This window comes from Asterias rubens, chromosome 9, assembly GCF_902459465.1.
Source record: "Asterias rubens chromosome 9, eAstRub1.3, whole genome shotgun sequence".
In the NCBI taxonomy this organism is placed as follows: domain Eukaryota; kingdom Metazoa; phylum Echinodermata; class Asteroidea; order Forcipulatida; family Asteriidae; genus Asterias; species Asterias rubens.
The window spans coordinates 18,939,522-18,960,833 of NC_047070.1; the positions used below are offsets into that span (position 1 = coordinate 18,939,522).

The following is a 21,312-nucleotide window of genomic DNA, read 5'->3' on the forward strand; positions in this document are numbered from 1 at the left end:
AGTTACTCATCTCAACTTAGGACTAGCCACACAATTTGTATATCTCCTAGGACTAATCCTAAGTCAGGACTAGTCTTAACTCTTTGTGAAATCGACCCCAGAACGTGTAAAATTTCAAATCATTTTGGGTTAGCAAAACAAATGAGTGGTTAAGATTTGATATTTGAAGAAGAAAAAATGCATCCCCTTGAGGTGATCCCTCTGTTGCCGCTTTCCAAGTTGTATTGTAAACTTGGTTGTGATCCCTGGCTATATTGAACAGCGAGTTAAGGGCGTGGCGTCAACGAAAACGATCACGACGCAAAGAGAACGCACTGTTGGTTGAATTGCTTGACGCAGAATACGCACACGCTCATTCAACCAATGGAATGCGTTCACTTTGCGTCCTTATCGTTATCGTTATCGTTATCGCTGCAGTTGGACCGGGCCTTTACAGGTTAAATGGCTTCGGACTGGCACCATGAGCAAAGATATTATAAGTTATCACACAAGCGCGAGTGGAATACGGAAAAATATAGCGCTTCTGCATCCCATATGGGACACAGACGCGCTATATTTTCCGTATTTCCACGAGCGTGCGTGTGATAACGTATTTATCTTCAAGCAAACTTGGCGCGTGACATAGAACACACAACACGCATGGTAGTGATATTAGCCGTGCAATATAGGTTTTTATCACCACTCCATTCTGCCAATCTGATTGGAGGATTAGCGCGTACTTGAAGATAACAAAAAATAGAGAAACTGCCAACAAAGTGCTGGATAATTCAGTTGTTAGAGTGACGACGGTAATCCGGAGGTCGTTGGTTCAAGTCCCACTTTCGTAAGCTTGTCTTTGTTCAACCCCAAATTATTTATTTTTGATAAAATGTTAAACTATGCAAGGGTAGCTCAGTACTCAGGTTCTTCAGAGGAGCTGTTTTTAAGTCGGGTTCAGTTTTGCGATGCAATGATCCGACCAGTCTCGAACCTCACTTAAAAATTGGTGTGAAATGTCACTCCAGTTTAAATTTGAAACGGAACATTATTGGATGTCAAAAACAAATCTGTAAATTTCACAGTCCACACAGGATTTCAGGCCTGATACTTCATGGAGCAACGAAGGCGATAACCTTCGTTCCCCCCGGTCATTGCCTTGGTGCCCTTGAAATGCTCCAGTACAAATTTGCAATTTCATCATAGGGTACCCTTTACCAAGAAGAAAATGCCTTGATGCCCTTGCCCTTTCAAAACCATAGCATACAGCCCTGGAATTTGTTTGATTTCTATAAGGTCAAAATCAAGGCTGTTCCGATCGAAGATCATGGGTGTTCAGAAATCAACTAAAACTTATCCAGACAAAAATGTACAGCCCGCACTTTTGAAATTTGATGTAATTTGATTATTTTTGTATTTTAAAAATTTTCGCATCGGTGGCATTTTTAATGTGAGGTTAGAGACATGTGTGTGTTTCCCCCAACTTTCATGTCATGAGGACTCTTTTTTATCGGAAAACGAGGGCATCACAAAATTGAAGTTGACTTTAGAGCTCCTCTTTGACCATAAAAACTAAAGTATTCAAATTTACAATAAAGTACTTTTAAATTCACTGAAATATAATGTTGACTTGCGGGTATACATGTACAAGGTTTCTTGTCTATACAAATGATGTGCCTTTCGGGTGAAATATAGCTTGTGGTAAAAAAAAAATTGTTTTAATAGTTTCATGTGGATGAAAGAAATATGAAGTCAATGGAAACATAACTTTGAGATTCTTCTTCGTCTTAGTTTATTGGTGTCGCATTATTTACAACTCAATATTTCTTTGTACGTACATGTCGTTTAAACTATACTAAAACACTGATTCTTGTAATTGGTTTAGATAACCACATAATAGGTGGGGGCAAAGGGTGACACCTCTACATACTCCAGAATTACTCAAATATTTCCATTCTCTACTTAAAGCCATTAAAAACTTTCGGCACAGAGAAAGAAAAAAAGTTCACGGATTTACAAATAACATACAGGGTTTACAGAAGGTAATGGTGAAAGACTTCTCATGAAATATTATTCCATGAAATGCTTCACTTTTCGAGAAAACATTAAAACAATTATCAATTCTCTTTGTCGAGAATTACAGATTTATTTTAAACACATGTCATGACACGATGAAACGTGCAGAAACAAGGGTGGGTTTTTCCCGTCATTTCCTCACGACGACTCCGATGACCAATTGAGCCTAATTTTCACAGGTTTGTTATTTTTTATATCAGTTGTGACAGTGTGGGCCTTTGGCCAATATTCAGTTCTACCGAGCGGTGATTGAGAGTGTCTTGACACAATCAATGATCGTTTGGTGGGGCAATGCAACAGCCGATGACCGGAAGCGTATCAGCCGGATCGTTCGCACCGCTAGTAAAATCATAGGTTGCCAACTTCCATCACTTGATGAACTGTATCTCTCTCGAGTTAAAAAACGAGCCCTCTCTATAGTAGATGACCAGTTTCACCCAGCACATTCCCTCTTTCAGCCCATGCGGTCTAAGAATCGTTTCCGTTCAATTAAATCTGGACCCAACCGTACTTTGCAGAGTTTTTATCCCACAGCGGTTCGTGTTCTAAATGACAGGTTTTAATCATGAATGTCTATTTCTGATTTTAATTCTTCGTACTATTTTTATCTTTCGTATTTCGCCTGTATATTGTAATACTTTTCAGAGTTGTTTATATTATATTTCCATGTAGTTTTGTAAATTGTTAATTTTTAGTGTAATTTGTATACAACATAATATTTTTAGACACGCAAAACCAAAACGAATTTCACTGTACTAATATTTGTTTTTTTACAAGTGACAATAAACCATTATTCTATTCTAAGTACACTAGGCATGCTGACTTGAAACCAGGTACTTGAATAATGACTGTGCAATCTGGGGCATTCTGAATGGGTTTTCAACTATCTTGTGAATTTTGTGTGAATTGGATCTGAAGTAAAAGAATTTTGCTCTTTTAAAATGCCTTATTGTCCACAATATGTGTGATTGGCCACAATGGGCCATATCTTACACCGTGTGAGGCAGAGATGCCAAGTCACGAGGCCAGCTATGCGTGAGATTTTTCAAAGCTCACCACCAGCCCCCCCCCCCCAGTCAGTCATTCATAACAGGGAGTTCGGGACCATACAATAACAGTCCTCTGCTGTCCACTTTCTCAAGTTAAGTTCCCATGTGGCGTAGCATCATGAAAATCCTTCTGTTAGGATAGCATTAACCCGAACCACAATTTGCTCAATCACCGAATGATGCTGTACATACTACACTCAACCGTGGAAAAGTTTGGCATATGGTGGAAAACGTTCTCTTGTGTGGGTGCATACACCTTGATCTGTCTCATGTGGGTATCTCGACCGTTCTGATGATTAGACAACGCTGCGATCTGAATCATAAAAGTCCTGACTGGCTTGCCCTCGGAGTCGGTAAGGGGAATCCTAATCCAACCAGTGGGCTGCCCGAGCTCAAGAAGCTCGATCTCCTGAAGATCGTGGAAGTTATTCCCAATCCGGATGGAGATTTTATTGGGTGTGTAGCTCTCGTCGGATTTGTAGTCTGCGTAGATGGCGATGCTGTGAACTGTCGTCTTGCGGCGGAATTGGATGTTGACGAGGTGAGGCTGGGTGCCGTCAGACTGCCAGTAAGTTTCTGTAATTTCAAACAAGAAAAAGCAGAATCAAATGAAGGTTTCTCTCTCATATTAGGTGGGGGGTGAACAAACTGACAGGAGCAGGATTTGAACCAACAACCTCGGGACTAACGCTCCGGACTGGCGCTCTACTAACTGAGCTATCCAATTGGGGGCACTATGTGTATTAGGTTTTCATTCCCGATCCTAGTTGCGATAACGTAAGCCTCCTCATGGCCGACGGGAGGAGGGTTTCGTTATCGCTTATCCCCCCCCCCCCCCCGCATCTTAAACTAAACTAAAACTTACTTCTTTGTCATCTCCCCCATTGGGTTCTTGGCTATAGCCCTGTATCGTGATTGAAGTCATTTTCTGAGAGTCCGTGGCTTCACAACCAGAATTAATAAATAAAATGAAAACAATTTGGATGGCTGGGCTCTTCCAGAGTTCTGTAAGTCAGACTACTTACCAACAGAGTTATCCCTGAGTTGGTTGACCCCAAATCCAGGTTTACATGAAGATAACGACCACACTGCTTGGTCACCAATCTCTCGGAGTTTGGTCTTACTGTCATCTTGTTCGTCTGGTTTGTTTGTACTGGTGGCTGAGCTTGACGCACTCGCTGCATTTGGAGGAGTAGTCATTCTGAAACAAACGGACAATACAAAATGTTGTCAGTACCATGATGGTTCTAGGCTAGGTAAGGTGACATGTATTAAAATTAACTTTCATAAGAACCTTTTGGCATATGACGCCACCACTTGTTCACTCATTTCTACAAAAAGGGATATCTCATTGAGGTAAATTAGATACAATATTATTTCATACTGAATGAAACAATGGTGGCGCCATGTACGGAAACCTTTCCAAACATTTTAGTATTTGGAACTGTTGAGATACTTGTAATGATGTTGGTAAAAACCGCTAAAACTAAAAGAATGGATCTCCACTTTCTGATATAGTGATAAGTTCGCTTACACTACAGTGCAAAACACAAATTGTGTGATGTTTGACTTTCCCATATAGAAATGGAAGTAATTATGTTAAATTTTGATCTTTCTAACAAACAAATAAGATAACATTCCAAATATTGACAGAGAAATAGTGAAGCCGAGGTTGTGTGGAAAGTTTAACTTGGCTGTTTTTGTTGTTGTTGTTTACACTTTACAGAATTTGAAATGAAATTGAAACGGTGACAACTGACCGCCTGCGCAGTCACTGTACACCGGGCCATATAACCATAATAGCATTTGCTCTACAGTATAACAATGTTCATGTACTTAGGACGCTGTACTCGAATTTTGACATCTGCGGTGTAGCACAGAACACTTAAACTGCTGAACAGAACAGAACTTGATGAAAACACTGCGAGGCTCAGCCAGTAGAAACTGGGGCGCTGCACTCATTATAATTTCATTTTACATATTCTGACAAAGAAAATACTTACCTTATCAACTAGTCCAGTTATTAGTATAGTAGTGTCATGGAAGAAGGAAATTTAAGGGAATTCTTGGCACCGACAGTAGGCCTAGTTCCGGTTTTTTTTTAGAATCACCGCTCTCTAGTCTGCTGGACATACAACATACACACAATGCATTGAATTACGCGTAAACTGTGTAAGAGACGTCTGGGTGTCATGCGCAGTCTATTGCCGTTTTCGAAACTGCTACTTTATGGGAACTGCGGCTTCATGCTCCGACATAGGCCCTTTTCGAAATCACGGCTTCAGCTTTAGATTCGGCTTCAGGCTCTTTCCTCTCGTCTGAAGCCGGCCCTAGAGGGCGCGTGGAACCGAAGCTGCGGACTCGAAAAGGGCCTCTGACTGTGCTCAACACATAAGCATGTAATGCTTAGCACATAATAGATTTGCTAAGCAGAAACAGTAACATGAATACACACTTTATACATGAAATAAACAATGGTTACTTATAAATAATGGTTAGGGCCTATATCAATAATTTAATAAAATGGTTATTTTTAAATAGTTGTTATTTATAAATAATGGTTATTTTATAAATAATGATTTTATAATTTGACCACCATATTATTATAACAAGAACTTTTGTTTTATGCGCGACGATTTAATATGTTATAATATGTTATAAAACATGTTTTTTTTTTTGGGGGGGGGGGGGGGTTGGAGTTGGGGTTGGAGTTGGGGGCAGTGACTTTTGATATTGGCGACTTTTTGTTTTTGGCCTGATGCGGCAATCTTATTATTTATTTGGGATGCTTTTTGTGGGGATTTCTTTTTGCCACGCAACCTCAAAAAAAAAAATGGTCGCCGCATAAAAACATCGATGCCGCCTAAATGGCACACGCTGGGGCCTCCCCATCCCCTGTTGTCATTTTTACCGGGATGGGGGGGGGGGGTGGGGGTAGGGGCTGGGTAGTATAGTTACTTTTATCAAAGCGATGTGCCCTCCCAGACCCCTCCCAAAAAAAACTTACATGTTACAAAAATACAGAATATAAAAGCATGAATTTTTAAAATGTAGATAATAACATAATTATAAAAGTACAAAACGACACATCAAATTAAAATCATTAAACCCGGAGCTGGCACAAACATTATTGCAAGATAATGACAATAGACCAAAACTGAACGCTGGTAGATAAAACAAACAAAAAAACTTCACATTAAAAAATAAACACAAATAGAACACAGCAGTGCCCAACAGTGACCCCAATCACAAAGTCACTTCATTATTTTATTATGATAACAAGTAATTTGCAAACAACAAAAACAACGTACCGTCCCACGTGCTCTTCGGGACCAAAATGGTAAAATTCTGATTATATATATATATATATTTTGTATACTTCATTATTTGAACTTGGAGATGTAACGAAATGTTGGAAGTTTAATACAAATTGCCCCAATGAGTAAAAAAAAACAAAAAAAAAAACAGCCTGGATAGTGATTATTTCCTCCATTCATAAAACCGTCACCTCACAGACCTCATTGTTATGCAAATTGCAGTGTTTCGCGCAGGCTTCAAATTCCTAGGTGACTTGATCCTTTGAACGGCATGGGGGATTTGGAGCGATTAGTCACCCCCTAGTACTTGGACAGTCACCACCCCTTGATGCAGGATGGCTGTACCTCTCGGATTTTCGATTTGGAACCTGCACTTTCTTGGTGAACTTTACCGTCTCACTTTTTTTTTTGTCAACGACATCTTGCTCAAGGAATAACTTTTTACCTGGAATTTACCTCAAACTACAAACTTTATTATTAACCCGCTCTGAATCGGAATATAATCGGAGATATTTGCAAGACGTTGAGATGGACAACACCCTCTTGGTCTGGTGCTTCGACCCGGGAGCGAGAAAGGTCATTCCCCCAAGACTTGAGGCGGACGCAGCTTGCCGAGTGCTCTTCAGTGTGCCCGATTTCGGCAAAGAATCAAGGGACATTTATGGAACCGTTTCGTGAGTTACAGAATAAATGAACAATTATATTTTGTGCTGATAACTTTCAAGTGACTTTAACTATGAAATGGGAGTTTATTATCTATGGATGTGTGGAATGCTTGTGGGTGTTTTGACCAGTTATCAAGACGTACATTGGAGTCACCAAAGGATTAAGGTAAGAAAAGCTTGACAATATCCGACCTCCACTTCTCCGCTTTACTTTGGCATGCATTGACACCTGCCGTTATACTACGAAATAAATTGTCAACATGAACCACAAGGGACCCCGAACAAAGGTATTGACAAAATAGGGGGGACCACCAACATCGAGCTTGGTAGCTCAGCTGCTGCTGGTATATAGCGCCGGCATGTTAATCTTGGGGTCATTAGTCGGAGTCCCACTCTAGTCAACCTTTCTTTGTTCAACCTCAATTGGTTTTATATATTTTTTTTTACAAAGCAACATAGAACTCCCCTTTATGATTAATGTGCGTGTCTTGAAAATAACCGGCGGTTACGAAGAAATCTTTCTCCAAAAAGCAAAATAAACAACTCATAATAAAAATACTAGGACAAATTAAATGGTTGATAGAGCGCATTAGTGCTGGAGGTCGGATAACGCAAGTTTAACTTTCAAGATCAAGACAAGGTGAAGACTTCAAAGAGTAAGAAAATATCTAACCCGTTCTCTTGCAGAGTCCCACCCCTTTTGTACCGCCCCTTTCCCCAAGACGTTTGGCGACCCCGCCCCTTCCCCCAAGACGTTTGGCGACCTTGCTGATGTTGTCCTTGCTTATAGAGCTTTCAAGGTGACTTCAGAGTTTCTTGGCTTTTCTTGAGATGCATATTGGTCGAAGCCAATGATGCTTTTTAGTTAGAAGACTGGTCTCACTGGAAATATCTCCCAGGGTTGATACTACAAGTCATCAGTTGTCATGTTTATTTACAATTGTCATATTTTATTTCAAATAGCTTTAATGTTTACGAAGGAAGAGTACAAAACCAGTATTTGATTTAGAGGTATTAAATGATTAATTTAGACGGGCTAAATTAGTATTTACATATCAGCATTACACAAATTCTACTGTTAATTTGCTTTAAAATACAAAATACAATCCTCTTAAAAGTAATCTTATACAACCTGTTTTTACTCAATTATTCACGTCCAAGCTGATTTGCTTTGATGAGAATTGTTTGATTGAAGAGTTTTTAAAATAATTAATTTAGACAAACTAAATAATTATTTTCATACTCTTATAATATCAACATACATCAATGTATACTGGGGTATTAAAACCCTCTTGAAATATTCTACGAGTACGACCTGTAATTAAATTATTCTAGGTTCAATCTGCATTTATTTGATGATCATTATTTGATTTATGAGTATTAAAACACTAATTTAATGATTGAAGTTAAATTAAAAATTATTTTTTTATTCCAAATATCAGCATTAAATCAACTCTGAATGAAGCTTTTTTGAATGGGCATAATGACCTTTTCAAAAGTTCTTTTTATTTAAATATAAAAAGACATTTCATACCAAAATCTAAACACGGTTCTCATTTAAACAGTTTTCAAAGTTAAATAAACAAACCAAAAAGAGGGAAATGAAGATATAAAAATACAAACTTGTAGTAAAGTAATAGCTAAAAAATGCAGCTTGTATGTATAAACGACACTCATTGCAAGTAATTTACCAAATCACAAAATTTCAGCGCACAGTGGCAAAAAAAACTGATGAAGACAACAACGAGAATGAACGAAAGTTCCTATCTTCTCCTTGATGGAGCTTCATAGAGGCCAATCATAACGAAGGGCCAGCAACACCTAAACAGGTCAGTATGAATGGTAAGTTTGCAAAGGCCTAGAGTAGTAGTTTTAGCTTAGATATTAAACTAGTTATCAAATCCTTTATAGATGATGATTAATCTGCCTTCAATGTCATGGTGACCAGAGGTCAGAGTTCGCAGTAAAGGTCACTATCGGGTTAAGTATCTGGGCCCAATTTCAAAGAGCTGCTTGAGCACTAAATTTTGCTTAAGCAAAATAATCCTTGCTTTAGTAAAATCAGATACCCGGCCAAGACTCCACTCAATTGTTATGCTAAGTAAACAACAGCTAAATACCAGTCACAAGCAATGTATACAACATTAAATTTTGGCCAGTAAAATGTATAAAATAAGCAAGCTATTTTCGTGCTTAAGCAATTTCTTTTTGCTTAAGCAGCTCTATGAAATTGGCCCCTGGTAAGTCTGAACGGAAAAATAACCTTACAACTTTTCTCCACAGCCTTAACCATTCCTTACACAGCTTCTTAGTAACCTTTGTTTCCAAACCTAACTGTAACTTTTTTTGTTTTTCCTTTCCACAGTCTTTTCTTCTGGAAGCAGGGCCCACCAAAATTTGCTTTAGCGCGAAATTTCTTCCTTGATAAAAACAGGATTACCAACAGAACTTCCATTTGTTGTATTTCTTGTTTATACTGATATTTGGCTGTTTTAGAACAGCTTATCCTGAAAATCACGTGGAAATTCGGTTGGTAGTCCTGTTTCTGTAAAGGAAGAAATTTCATGCTAAACAAATTTTGTGCTTAGCAGCTCTATTAAATTGGGCCCTGATGTTGTTGAACGCAATTGTACATCAGGGACTCTGTAAATGACAGTTTGGTAAGGTTGTAAGGTAATAGTTTAACTACTACCTCCATGTTTAAACCCTGTTATTAAACTGACTGTTGTATATGATTTGTCTTACAGGAAAGCAGATTTTGTTCTCTTCTTGGTGAAGTTGGTGAGCTTGCTGGAGCAGCTGAAGGGTATCTATACCTGTAGAGACTAGTGGCCAATTTCATAGCGCTGCTAAGCACACATATGTGCATATTTCTTGTTACTGGTATTGCTTATCCTGAAAATCACTTGGCAATTGTGTTGGTAATCCTGTTATTATCAAGAAAGAAATTTCATGCTAAGCAAATGTTTGTGCTTAGCAGCTCTATGAAATTGGGCCTAGGTAAGTTATGGTACATGTAACTTCAACTAAAACCCTGTCAAATTGCTAACCCCCTGTTGTTTAAAATGGTTCTTCCAGGAAAGTAGACTTTGTTTTCTTCTTGAGTTGGTGAGCTTGCTGGTGCAGCCGAGGTGGTATCTATACCTGCAGAGACTGGGGCCCAAATTACTGTGGTAATGTATCAAGTTATGCAAGCTATGTGTACTGGTAGTCGTGGCCGTGTCGTCAAGCACACCAAACATGGCGTGTAGAGCCTCAATGTCATGCTTCATTTGTGTTGTTTTCTGTTCACGAGGTAACAAACAATGCAAAGTAAGCATATATAGCTGGTGGTTTCTTCAGTTTACCACTCTTATCGAAGCACTTTGGGGTATGGCTCCACTCTCTACATCACTGTGCGTGTGCTGAAATACCATTGCTGTGGCATTTTGGGGTATGGGTGGGTTGTTCTAACATCTGTAGTCAGAGTGTTATAGTTACGTATCCATAGCTGCTCCCCCTCCCCCATCTTGCATATCTGCCTCCTCCTCCTCCTCCTCTTCACTTGAGGTTTGTTCTGCATCATTGTACTGCTCCAAACACTTCACACATCCACAAAGAAAAAGGTAGTTCTCCCTGTAAAACAATCATAAAATAAAAAACCTAATTGATTTCATTATGGCATTTTATATAGCGCTTATATCCGCCACTCAGTGATGCTCAAGGCGCCTAAACATTCAAGGCGCCTAAACATGCAGTGGGTTTTTATGTGCATTGCACAACACAAGGGACCACTGGCTTTACATCCCATCAGATTGACAAGGATGCAGTAATAGGTGGGGGGCATGTCTTGTTTAAGGACACAAGTGTCAAGATGGGACTCGAACCCACACTCTGCTGATCAGAAACACCAGAGCTTGAGTCCGATGCTCTTAACTGCTCAGCCATGACCTGCCACCGAAATTATGGTGGAGATGGTTTGCTTTGCAGTAAAGCTCTAACTCTTAAAAAGAACAACCGACTATAAAGCGGGATTTGAACCTGCTTCATCTACCTCTGGATTAACAGGCTGGTGCTCTACCAACTGAGCCAGTTACCCCTAATGTTGATGGTCTTTCTGTTTGGTTTTTATCTATGCTCAGGGTGCCAGTCAGAAGCCATTGATAGCCAGGGATCACACCCAAGTCTACAATACAACCTGGGATAGGAAGGGATCACCTTACGGAGAAACACTTTTTTGATTTCAAACATCATGGAATAAACCACAAGGGAAACTGACTGAGTAAATTTTGGGGTAAAAAAAGAAAAGGATTTGAACCAGCAACCTCCTGGTTAACAATCTGTTTTTATGAATTGTGGTTCTAAATTTTCAGCGGTGAAACAAATCAATTTTTCAATCAATTTGCTCTGATGGTCTTCAAGTAAAAGCTAGACTCAGATACTAAGCAGACTGTATCAGTACTGTGGAATGCTCTTTGCCCAATTTCATAAAGCTGATAAGCAGAAAATATTGCTTAGCAAATTTCTATGCTCAGCAAAAAAATAGTGGGGCACCCGTTGCAACAATGGGTGCGTTCGTTTAGCTTCCCTGGGTCAACCCCGGTGTGTGGCCGTTTTTTTTTCCAGGACGAACGTGGGTAATTATCTGCACATGTTTGTCCTGGAAAAAAAACAGGCCACACACCGGGGTCGACCCAGGGGAACTAAACGAACGCACCCATAGTAAACTTTACAGAATTTTGGCTGGTACCCAGTATTTGTTAAGCATGATCGGTGCTTAGCAATTTGATATGCTTATAGGCTTTATGCAATTGCGACCTGGTCATAAAGTATACTTGTTTGAAGCTTTGAGCATTTTACATTTAAACTAATGTATGTGTTGAGTGAGGACAAAAATAATATTGTTTCCAACAGGAATACCTGAGAATTTTTTGACGAGAATGTCGGCTTCTTTCTCTACTGCATTCATCCAAGTAGCATATACAAATTTCCTGAAGAAAAGCACAGCAGCAATAATATTATTATTAAACAAACCACAAAATGTGCTGTACACAGGAGCAACTCATACAGGACTTGAAAATTACACAGGCTCCTAGTAATGTTAGCCCCGGGCCAGTAAACTGAGGACCGGACAAGTCCGGTAGTCTTGTGTTTATCAATTGACTACCAGAGTAGAGTACCTCACTGTGTAATGGAAGTGTCTTGGCCGAGCGGTTAAGAGCACCGAATTCAAACTCTGGTGTTTCTGATCAGCAGAATGTGGGTTCGAATCCCCAGCCATGACACTTGTGTTATTAAGCAAGACACTTTACCATTGCTTCGTCCTTCGGATGGGATGTAAAGCCGTTGGTCCCATGTGTTGTGTTATGCACGTAAAAGAACCCAGTGCACTTTTCAAAATAGAGAAGGGGTTCGCCCTGGTGTTCCTGGTTGTGGCTGCTTAATGCGCCGTAGCACCTTGTAAACCCTTATAAGGTGCTAAATAATTGGGTCTCAGAATTCATCACTGCAATAACCTATCTTTCTGAAAGTTTGTATATACTCAGCGCCTTAAGTACCTTGTTTGGTAGATACGTGCGCTATATAAGACGTTGATATTATTATTATTCTTATTCTTATTAGTGAAAAAGGAAATGAGGTTCAAATGAGATTCATCCAATATAAAATGAGTTGTCAATATTACCAAAGTGATTTGTATTGTGACTTCACACTTCATTTAGCAATAAGGATTGATACATACATTGTAGTTAAGATCTATCTTTTAAAACTCAAGTTGTAAAATTGGCCGCTTGTCTTGTAAAATAAATTCGGGTCCGAAAATAATTTCAGTTAGTTCATCATCCGCCTCTTTCATTTGTTTGTAGTTTATGAGGATATTTTAGTTTTGACCCCATCTGCATATTACGTCATTTGTACCCGCTGTAATTTCTAACACTTGAACTTTCAGATTAAATTTATTTCCTTCTGAAATAGTGTCATATCACAAACATGATTCCACGTATTAAATTAATATTAAAATATTATTAGACTCACTTCGCTTTTGTTGATGTCCGTCAGGGCTACCACTGATAACGTTGAGTTGTTAGCATTAAATTGTACCTCTGCATTGGGACGACAACTGTGATTACCTGGAAAACATACACAAAATCCTTTTTTCAATCTTATCCAAGTTTATCTCAATCAAACTGCATGTTAGACTGAAACTCTTCATTACAGGAAAGCTCCCTTAAAGAATTTCTCAGTTTGGCCACAAAAACCTTTTCTATGAGTTGGTGTGTTTATAATGAATTCCGTTTGGGAAGAGGAATTACATTGGAATAAAAGGTGTAAGTTGCCAAAAGAAAAGGAAATGTTATTATTGCTAAGCAAGTTTTTGTGCTTACAGGCTTTATGAAATTTAACTCAGATTACTTACAGCTCCCTTAAAGAATTTCTCAGTTTGGCCACAAAAGAGTTGGTGTGTTTATAATGAATTCCGTTGGGGAAGAGGAATTACATTGGAATAAAAGGTGTAAGTTGCCAAAAGAAAAGGAAATGTTATTATTGCTAAGCAAGTTTTTGTGCTTACAGGCTTTATGAAATTTAACTCAGATTACTTACAGCTCCCTTAAAGAATTTCTCAGTTTGGCCACAAAAGAGTTGGTGTGTTTATAATGAATTCCGTTGGGGAAGAGGAATTACATTGGAATAAAAGGTGTAAGTTGCCAAAAGAAAAGGAAATGTTATTATTGCTAAGCAAGTTTTTGTGCTTACAGGCTTCATGAAATTTAGCTCAGATTACTTACAGCGGCTTTGCAACTGGTACAAGGCTGAACCTTCACAGTTGAGAAATGTACCCGATTCTGAAAAGTAAATCCAAAATAAAGGAACATTTTCACTTTGTTATTCTCTTAATGTACCTGATTGACAAAAATTCCTTTAAAGCCATTGGACCCTTTCGGTTCAGAAAAAAAAATACAAGTTCACAGATTTACAAATAACTTACAGGGTTTACAGAAGGCAATGGTGAAAGACTTCTCTTGAAATATTATTCCATGAAATGCTTTACTTTTTGAGAAAACAGCAAAACAATATAAATTCTCGTTAACGAGAATTACGGATTTATTTTAAACACATGTCATGACACGGCGAAACGCAGGGAAACAAGGGTGGGTTTTTCCCGTTGTTTTCTCCCGACTCCGATGACCGATTGAGCCTAAATTTTCACAGGTTTGTTATTTGATATAGAAGTTGTGGTACACAAAGTGTGGGCCTTGGACAACACTGTTTACCGAAAGGGTCCAATGGCTTTAAATACAATACAAGGAGAAACAAAAGAATCGTTTGTACCTTGTTCAATGTCGACATACAGCTGGTCAATGAATGCGTCCAAGGATTGTCTGTCATCATGCGATATATCCAAGGCATCACAGTTATGAACATAAACACTCAATGAACTGAAAAAGATATAAGAATCCGTTAGTGCTTTGTGAAATAAATTTTTGTTGTTGAAATTATTCCAGACGTTAAAAAATATCTGCCGTATGACTGTCCAAACAAAATTTGCATGTACAGATGTCATTCAACATAACGTGGTAAGAGTTAACACTTGGCTTTGTCGAGTTCAATTCAATTCAATTCAATTTAATATAAACATCATTTATTATAAGCGTGTCATGGCCGAGCGGTTAAGAGCACCAGATTCAAGCTCTGGTGTTTGATCAGCAGAGTGTGGGTTCGAATCGCAGTCGTGACACTTGCTACATAAAATTGGGGAGGTAGTGCTTTCTGCTCTTCGGACTGATGATACCCAAGCCTACATCTGTATGGACTGTAAAAGGGTTAACCCTGTTTCAGCCCTAGGAGTAGGTGAGAAAGGCTTCAAAAAAAAATAAAAATAATTGTAGCCCACACCTTGAAGTGGCCTTTAGGCCTTGTGTGTCTGGCAACTTGCATAAAAAAAAAATTAAAAACATTAAAAAACATGAAAATTGTTTTCTAGCGATAATTTGTAAAATAGAAAGGAAGACCTATAAAATAAAACAAAACCAGGACAAAAAAATACAGTGACAGAGATATTTATAACCATCCTAAAAACACTAGGGAGACGACCAGCAAACTAAAAGCCACCAAGGTAAAGGGACAATACAAAAAAGTTAGGAGTGTTTCTTGTTTAGCGTATTATCTTACCTTGTCCCTACTCCTTGACCATTCATTCCAATCAAAGCAAACAGTGACCTTAGCCCTTCCGCTGTGAACCACTACAAGAAAATAAAAGAAGCTGGTAAACTACAACAAAAACTAGCACAAACTCAATAGTATATCAACAATTATAAAATATATATAGCACACGTATCTACCAAGAAGGTATTTAAAAACACTATTGGTAATTGTCAAAGACCAGTCTTCTCACTTGCTGTATCTCAACATATGCATAAAATAACAAACCTGTGAAAATTTGAGCTCAATCAGTCAGCAAAATTGGATAATAATGAAAAAAAACCACCCTTGTCACAGGAAGTTGTGTGCTTTCAGATGCTTGATTTCGAGACCTGGGGTCTCAAAATCAAATTTGTGGAAAATTACTCTTTCTCAAAAAATACTCCACTTCAGAGAGAGCTGTTTCTCACAATGTTTTATACTAACACCTCTCCCCATTACTCGTTACCAAATAAGGTATAGCTAATAGTTATTTTGAGTAAGTACCAATAGTGTCCACTGCCTTTAATACCGGTCAGTCGCGTCAAACCAAAATAGATATGGAGCGACTCTGGATCGACCCAAATAAAGTTTGCTTTCAGAGAGGCAAACTTAACATAACATTTGTATTGGCTCAGTCCATGACGAGATCTGCGTCAGAAACCAAGGCGCTCCAGAGTTGTTCCGAACGACTGCAACAGTCGATCTTCCGACTTCTCGCGTGTTCAGTCGTTCCTAACTGTTTCAGACGTCTAAGTTTTCATAATTCAGAATTTGGTTCGGCGCGACTCTGGATTGCCTGTCCGAAATGGGTGTAAGGTGCTTAAAGGCAGTGGACACTAACTTGGTAATTACTCAAAATAATTATTAGCATAAAACCGCACTTGGGAACAAGTAATGGGGAGCTGTTGATGAAATAAAACATTGTGAGAAACAGCTCCCTCTGAAGTAACGTAGTTTTTGAGAAAGAAGTAGCTTTCTGCGAATTTGATTTCGAGACCTCGGACTTAGAATTTGAGGTCTCACAACTCTGTGTGACAAGGGTGTTTTTTTCTTCCATTATTATCTCGCAACTTGGACAACCGATTGAGCTCAAATTTTCACAGGTTTGTTATTTTATGCATAGGTTAAGATACACCAAGTGAGAAGACTGATCTTTGACAATTACCAATAGTGTCCAGTGTCTTTAAAACAAACATAAATATTTTGAGAAAGTTTTTTTTGGGGGGTGAAATATGAGAACGCTGTATAATACTAAATATTATTATTATTGCAAACCTGATTGATGCAGTCTTCATAAAGCGTTCCAGCCAGAAGGGACTGCAAAGTGTCTAACTGGTCCTGCAAAACAAAACATGACATCTGGGGTTTTAGCTGGAATTAAACCGGGGTGTTCAAATTTAGTGTTAAGTTGAAAAAAGGGTTGTCTTAATCGTATTCAGACTAAATATTTGAGAGAAAATAGAATTAGCTGTTGCAAACTGCTTACCAACTAAAAGGTTTAAATGAAAATAAAAAGTTAATGGCCCGATGTTTCGACCCTAGCAGAGTCTTTCTCTTTAGTCTTCGAGAAAGACTGTGCTAGGGTTGAAACTTCAGGCCATTAATTATTTTGTGCGTGTAAATATTTAAGATATACTGTACACTGAATTTTGTTTATTTTAGTGGAAAGCGCCTTGAGGCCTGGCATAAGGCACTTTATAAATATTAATTAGACACGCTGAATATTCATAAGATACATTGAGTGCTTACCTGGAATTGGCTGCCAAGTAATTTATGCGCAAGTTGCTGCTCTTCGTTTCTTGTTTTCTGACAAAACTGGCTGAAGGCAGAGAGTACCAAGTCTTTATTCCTTGCCTAAAACAAATCAAATGATCTTGCTAAATTATTGTCCATGGTTAAAGACACTAGACACTATTGGTAATTGTCAAAGACTGTCTTCACAGTTGGTGTATCTCAGCATATGAACATATGCATAAAATAACAAACCTGTGAAAATTTGAGCTCAATCGGTCGTCGAAGTTGCAAGATATTAATGAAAGAAAAGAACACACTTTTCGCACCATGGTCCCACGAAGTTGCGTGCTTTCAGATGCTTGATTTCGAGACCTCAAATTCTAAATCTGAGGTCTCCAAATAAAATAGGTGGAAAATTATTTCTTTCTCGAAAACTACTTCACTTCAGAGGGAGGTGTCTCTCACAATGTTTTATACTATCAACCTCTCCCCATTACTCGTAATCAAGAAAGGTTTATGATAATAATTATTTTAAGTAATTACCAATAGTGTCCACTGCCTTTAAAACCAGAATTGAAGGTAAAGCATTAGGTGAACATTAGATGAATTTAGGTTTGTGTGATAAGCATTATATACTTGGTGCTTCAAACCCCCAACCCCAGTCCTACAGAAAAAATCTGCAGGCTACTTGAGTTGGATTCGAACCCATAACCCAAGCATTCTACAGCAGAGCAAAATTTCATGGCTTTGCTTACCATAAGCAAAGAATCAGGGCTTACAGAATTTGGGAACGCAGCTCCTCAAGTCAAGCGTATTTCACAGGTTAGCAGATAATATTTGCTTGTGGGCATGTGTACTTAATGTTACTACATTCTTTGCTCACAAAGTGAGTGCACAAAAAAATAAGTGCTTTTCCTGTAAGCAAACAACAAATCAAAAGTGCAGAGTTTGGCAGTAAGCAGAGCCATGAAACTGTGCCCAGATGCCTTGATTGTTAAGACCACCTAAGAGGACAGTAAACTTTGTAGTTTGTTGGTTGGAAAATGTCAGGAATTTTTAAGCAATATTTTTTGCTTAAGCAGCTCTATGAAATTGTGCATAAAATGTTATAGGTGTTTGGTACCCCGACTCCCATTTAATAAACATTACTTGTTTGATGGTTGCAATCATCTTCATAACAAGAGTGATACTGGCTGTCTCCGGTGGATAGTGCATCGTTCTAAAGAATAAACAGACAGTAAAATATTGAAATAGTGTTGAATTTGTTGGAAACAAAGCAAGCAATCATGGGATTTATTTTCTTCAATTGAAAGTAACCAGACATGTTGAATTCAGTTTCAACGAAAAGCCGTGGGACATAAAGCCATTGGTCCCATGTGTTGTGTTATGCATGTAAAAGAACCCAGTGCACTTATCGAAAAAGAGAAGGGGTTCGCCCTGGTGTTCCTGGCTGTGACTGCTAAATGCGCTTAGCACCTTGTAAACCCTTATAATAAGGTACTACATATTGGGTCTCAGAATGAGGTCATTGCGTCCTAACGTCTATGGATTGAGAACTTAACTCAGCCTAAGTCCTAAGATTAATCCTAAGTTAGGAAGAGTTTGGTGAAATCGACGTCTGGATTCTTACTTCCAGGCTTCCTTGAGGATGACCAGAGGGTGTTCAGGAGCGGGTGGAGCTTGACCTACGCAAAGAACCTGATGGTACTGCGCCCTCGCTTGATCACGGCACTCAACACCGCAATACGGAATCTGTAAAAGAGAAGATGAGGACTGTAAGGTCACATAGTTCTTAGATATACAGACAGGCCTTGTAATAGCTATGTAGCCATAACTATTGGTTACAAAATGTATAACTTCCCTAAAAGCAGCTTTTTGAAATTGGGCCTTCTCCCCAAGCAAGTTGCTTGGGTCTGACTTGGGTCTGACACGAGTGAGTCAAGGCAATGATGTCAGAGCTACTCAAACAGGGGCCAAACCTGGGTCAACCCGATAAGGCTAAACTGATATTCATAAATACCTCAGACAGTTTCACTATTCCTATTGGTGGAGAGCGTGTCACGTGAGGGTGTTAAAACCAGCGCATCACGTGAGGGTGTTAAAACCATTGATAATGACAAGTATTTATAACCGGTTGTCCGCGCTAGTCTTGATGCAAGACGTTTCTTGTTACGGGCGATGCAGGCGCTGTCGGTGAGTTGGCCGCGCTGTGTGTGAAAGGGAAACAAGCAAATATGCACCAAGACTATACGCGCATGCGCACACACGTACGAACAACGTTCATGTACGTTCAACATGTATTCTGAACATACCATGGAGGTGGAAACATACAGAGCTCAAGCACTACGGATAAGTTTTACAGAGTTTCTTACTTTTAAACGCCTTTTAACCAAAAAGGTATTTACAAATGGGAATCAAAGTGTCTTGAATCGGTTTTCAACTAGTGGTTTAAACTCGCCGAGGCCTGGTTCTTGATAATTTACCTCGACTTTGTTTCGGTAAAATTATCAAGAACCAGGCCTCGTTGGGATTAAACCACTAGTTGAAAACCTCTTCACCACACTTTGATTCCCTTAATTTTGAATGCACCCAAGACAAACAGTGGACTAACTCTCTTCATTCCCATAGTTTACTAATTGCGATACTGTAACCCTCCTCCCGCTCTGGAGCCGGAGGCTGCCAGGCAATGTCGGGAGGATGGTTACGATTATCTCAACTAATGGTTTACCAGACACTGTGGACACACTGTATGCTCCTCTCTCTTCACTGTACAGCATTCGGGATGAGGCAGTACCAAGGCCGAGTTCCCAGTCAACCTCTGCGCCATCTCCTGCGCTGTTTCCATTGAGCGCATGCAGAACTCACAAGCTGTGTAACGATAGGTTTCATTCCAGAGAAATTGCGCACTGACCAATGGGTCTTCAGTGAAGAGGGTGTTACCTGTAGTGAAATCTGTTGCTGCGAACACACCTTTACCCTGGGCGAGATTTGGGGTTGGGGTGAGGGTCAAGAAACATTCAAAATGATTAATTTTGAACATGTTAATATGTTCGTTTACAATACCCGCCATTCACACATTTATACTAATTGCTTGCATGCACTGCCGCACTGCCTTGCAGAATGGTTTAGTCTAACTCGGTTGCGACTCGGCAGTTCGTCAATCCATTAGGCTGGTACCCGCGGTTCAGCCCTTGGTGACCCAAAAAATAAAGCGTTGAGCATATAGAGAAGTAAAAAAAAACGGGCGAGCAGCAGAAAAACACCAGTACCGAACAGAAAATTGCATTTTTTAAAGATGTTTTTAATTTCACCCATGAAAAAGGCAAAACAAGCATTATGAATTTATATCGGGTGAGTGGGGAAAGTTTTGGTTGTGTTCCAAAGCCAAGGAAACTTCAGTTATCGCTGGCTCAACGCCGATTTTTAAAACGTACAGCGTTAAGGATGCCCAAAATATTATTAGACCCCTATAACTTAATGAGGCTCACTGGGGAGCATTATAATTTCTAGATCTAGGAAGTTGTGGTGTTGCCCTGGTGTGGTGATCACCCCCTCCCCCCACCTCTGCCCACAGCCTGCCAGACTGCAGCAGATGACCAGAAAAAGTCATCGATTAATCATTTGACATAAGCCTACATCATTAACAAACTATTGCCATTGGTAAGACTACAGAAGCTTCTCTTTGTACTTGCAACTTGTGTACCTTCACATCATCAATGTATCTTGTGCTGACACCGGCATTTTTGACGTTGTTATGTGACAACATTCCACCATCAAAACACGTTTCACTGGAGGCTGCCATGTTGTTGTTGACCTTTTTGTGACCTTTTAGCACATAACAATCCTACCAAAGAATTGGGACCAGCGCTAGAAATCAATGAGTAACAACACAAACAGAACACCAGTTAAATATATTGGTGTAAAAGTTGAGCAAGCTAGGGAGTCGGTGTTGACCTGCCACGAGTTCATTTACCCATTTACCACGTTGTTTATTCACGCATTGCATCATCATCATCAAGATGTTCCGTCCCAACTTTAGAAAAGTCCCAACTGGTCTCAGTTTGAGTTGTTACAGTTGGGACGGCTAAACCATAGCTGGGAACCAGAGATCAGTAATCAAGTAGTCTTGACTCGTGTTAATTTGTCACAATCTTACCCAACGTGGAGGGCGCTATCACTCCAGACCTTTTCGCAAATACTGGGGCGCGCGCGCGTAAAGCTTGGAATTAGGTGCATTGTGGTCTAGCTGGTATCCAAATTTGAACCATATATATCCCACAATGCACCTCATTCAACAGTCTGCGCTTGCGCATTGGTATTTGCGATAAGGTCTGT

At 39.3% G+C, this 21,312-nt stretch overlaps 2 protein-coding genes across 3 annotated transcripts; both read right to left on the minus strand.

Moving 5' to 3' along the window:
* Positions 1 to 2,782: 2,782 nt before the first annotated feature.
* LOC117294762 (anaphase-promoting complex subunit 10-like) lies at positions 2,783 to 5,216 on the minus strand. Its single transcript, XM_033777277.1, has 3 exons — positions 5,105 to 5,216; positions 4,127 to 4,302; positions 2,783 to 3,677 (listed from the first exon to the last, which is right to left on the minus strand). Exons 2-3 carry the CDS (start codon positions 4,299 to 4,301, stop codon positions 3,271 to 3,273), a joined length of 582 nt encoding a protein of 193 aa, XP_033633168.1. The 5' UTR covers position 4,302; positions 5,105 to 5,216; the 3' UTR covers positions 2,783 to 3,270.
* A 4,799-nt stretch (positions 5,217 to 10,015) lies between these two features.
* LOC117294973 (SET and MYND domain-containing protein 5-like) lies at positions 10,016 to 20,953 on the minus strand. Of its 2 annotated transcripts, XM_033777530.1 has the most exons (13): positions 20,754 to 20,953; positions 20,681 to 20,717; positions 19,706 to 19,954; positions 18,608 to 18,729; positions 18,127 to 18,196; positions 16,993 to 17,097; positions 16,519 to 16,581; positions 15,232 to 15,302; positions 14,392 to 14,498; positions 13,848 to 13,904; positions 13,096 to 13,190; positions 11,983 to 12,053; positions 10,016 to 10,698 (listed from the first exon to the last, which is right to left on the minus strand). In XM_033777530.1, the coding sequence occupies exons 1-13, from the start codon at positions 20,777 to 20,779 to the stop codon at positions 10,560 to 10,562; spliced, it is 1,212 nt and encodes a 403-aa protein (XP_033633421.1). In that variant the 5' UTR covers positions 20,780 to 20,953; the 3' UTR covers positions 10,016 to 10,559. The 2 variants fall into 2 exon arrangements, with proteins under 2 accessions (XP_033633421.1, XP_033633420.1); XM_033777529.1 differs by having other exon boundaries at positions 20,681 to 20,953.
* Between the last annotated feature and the right edge of the window lie 359 nt (positions 20,954 to 21,312).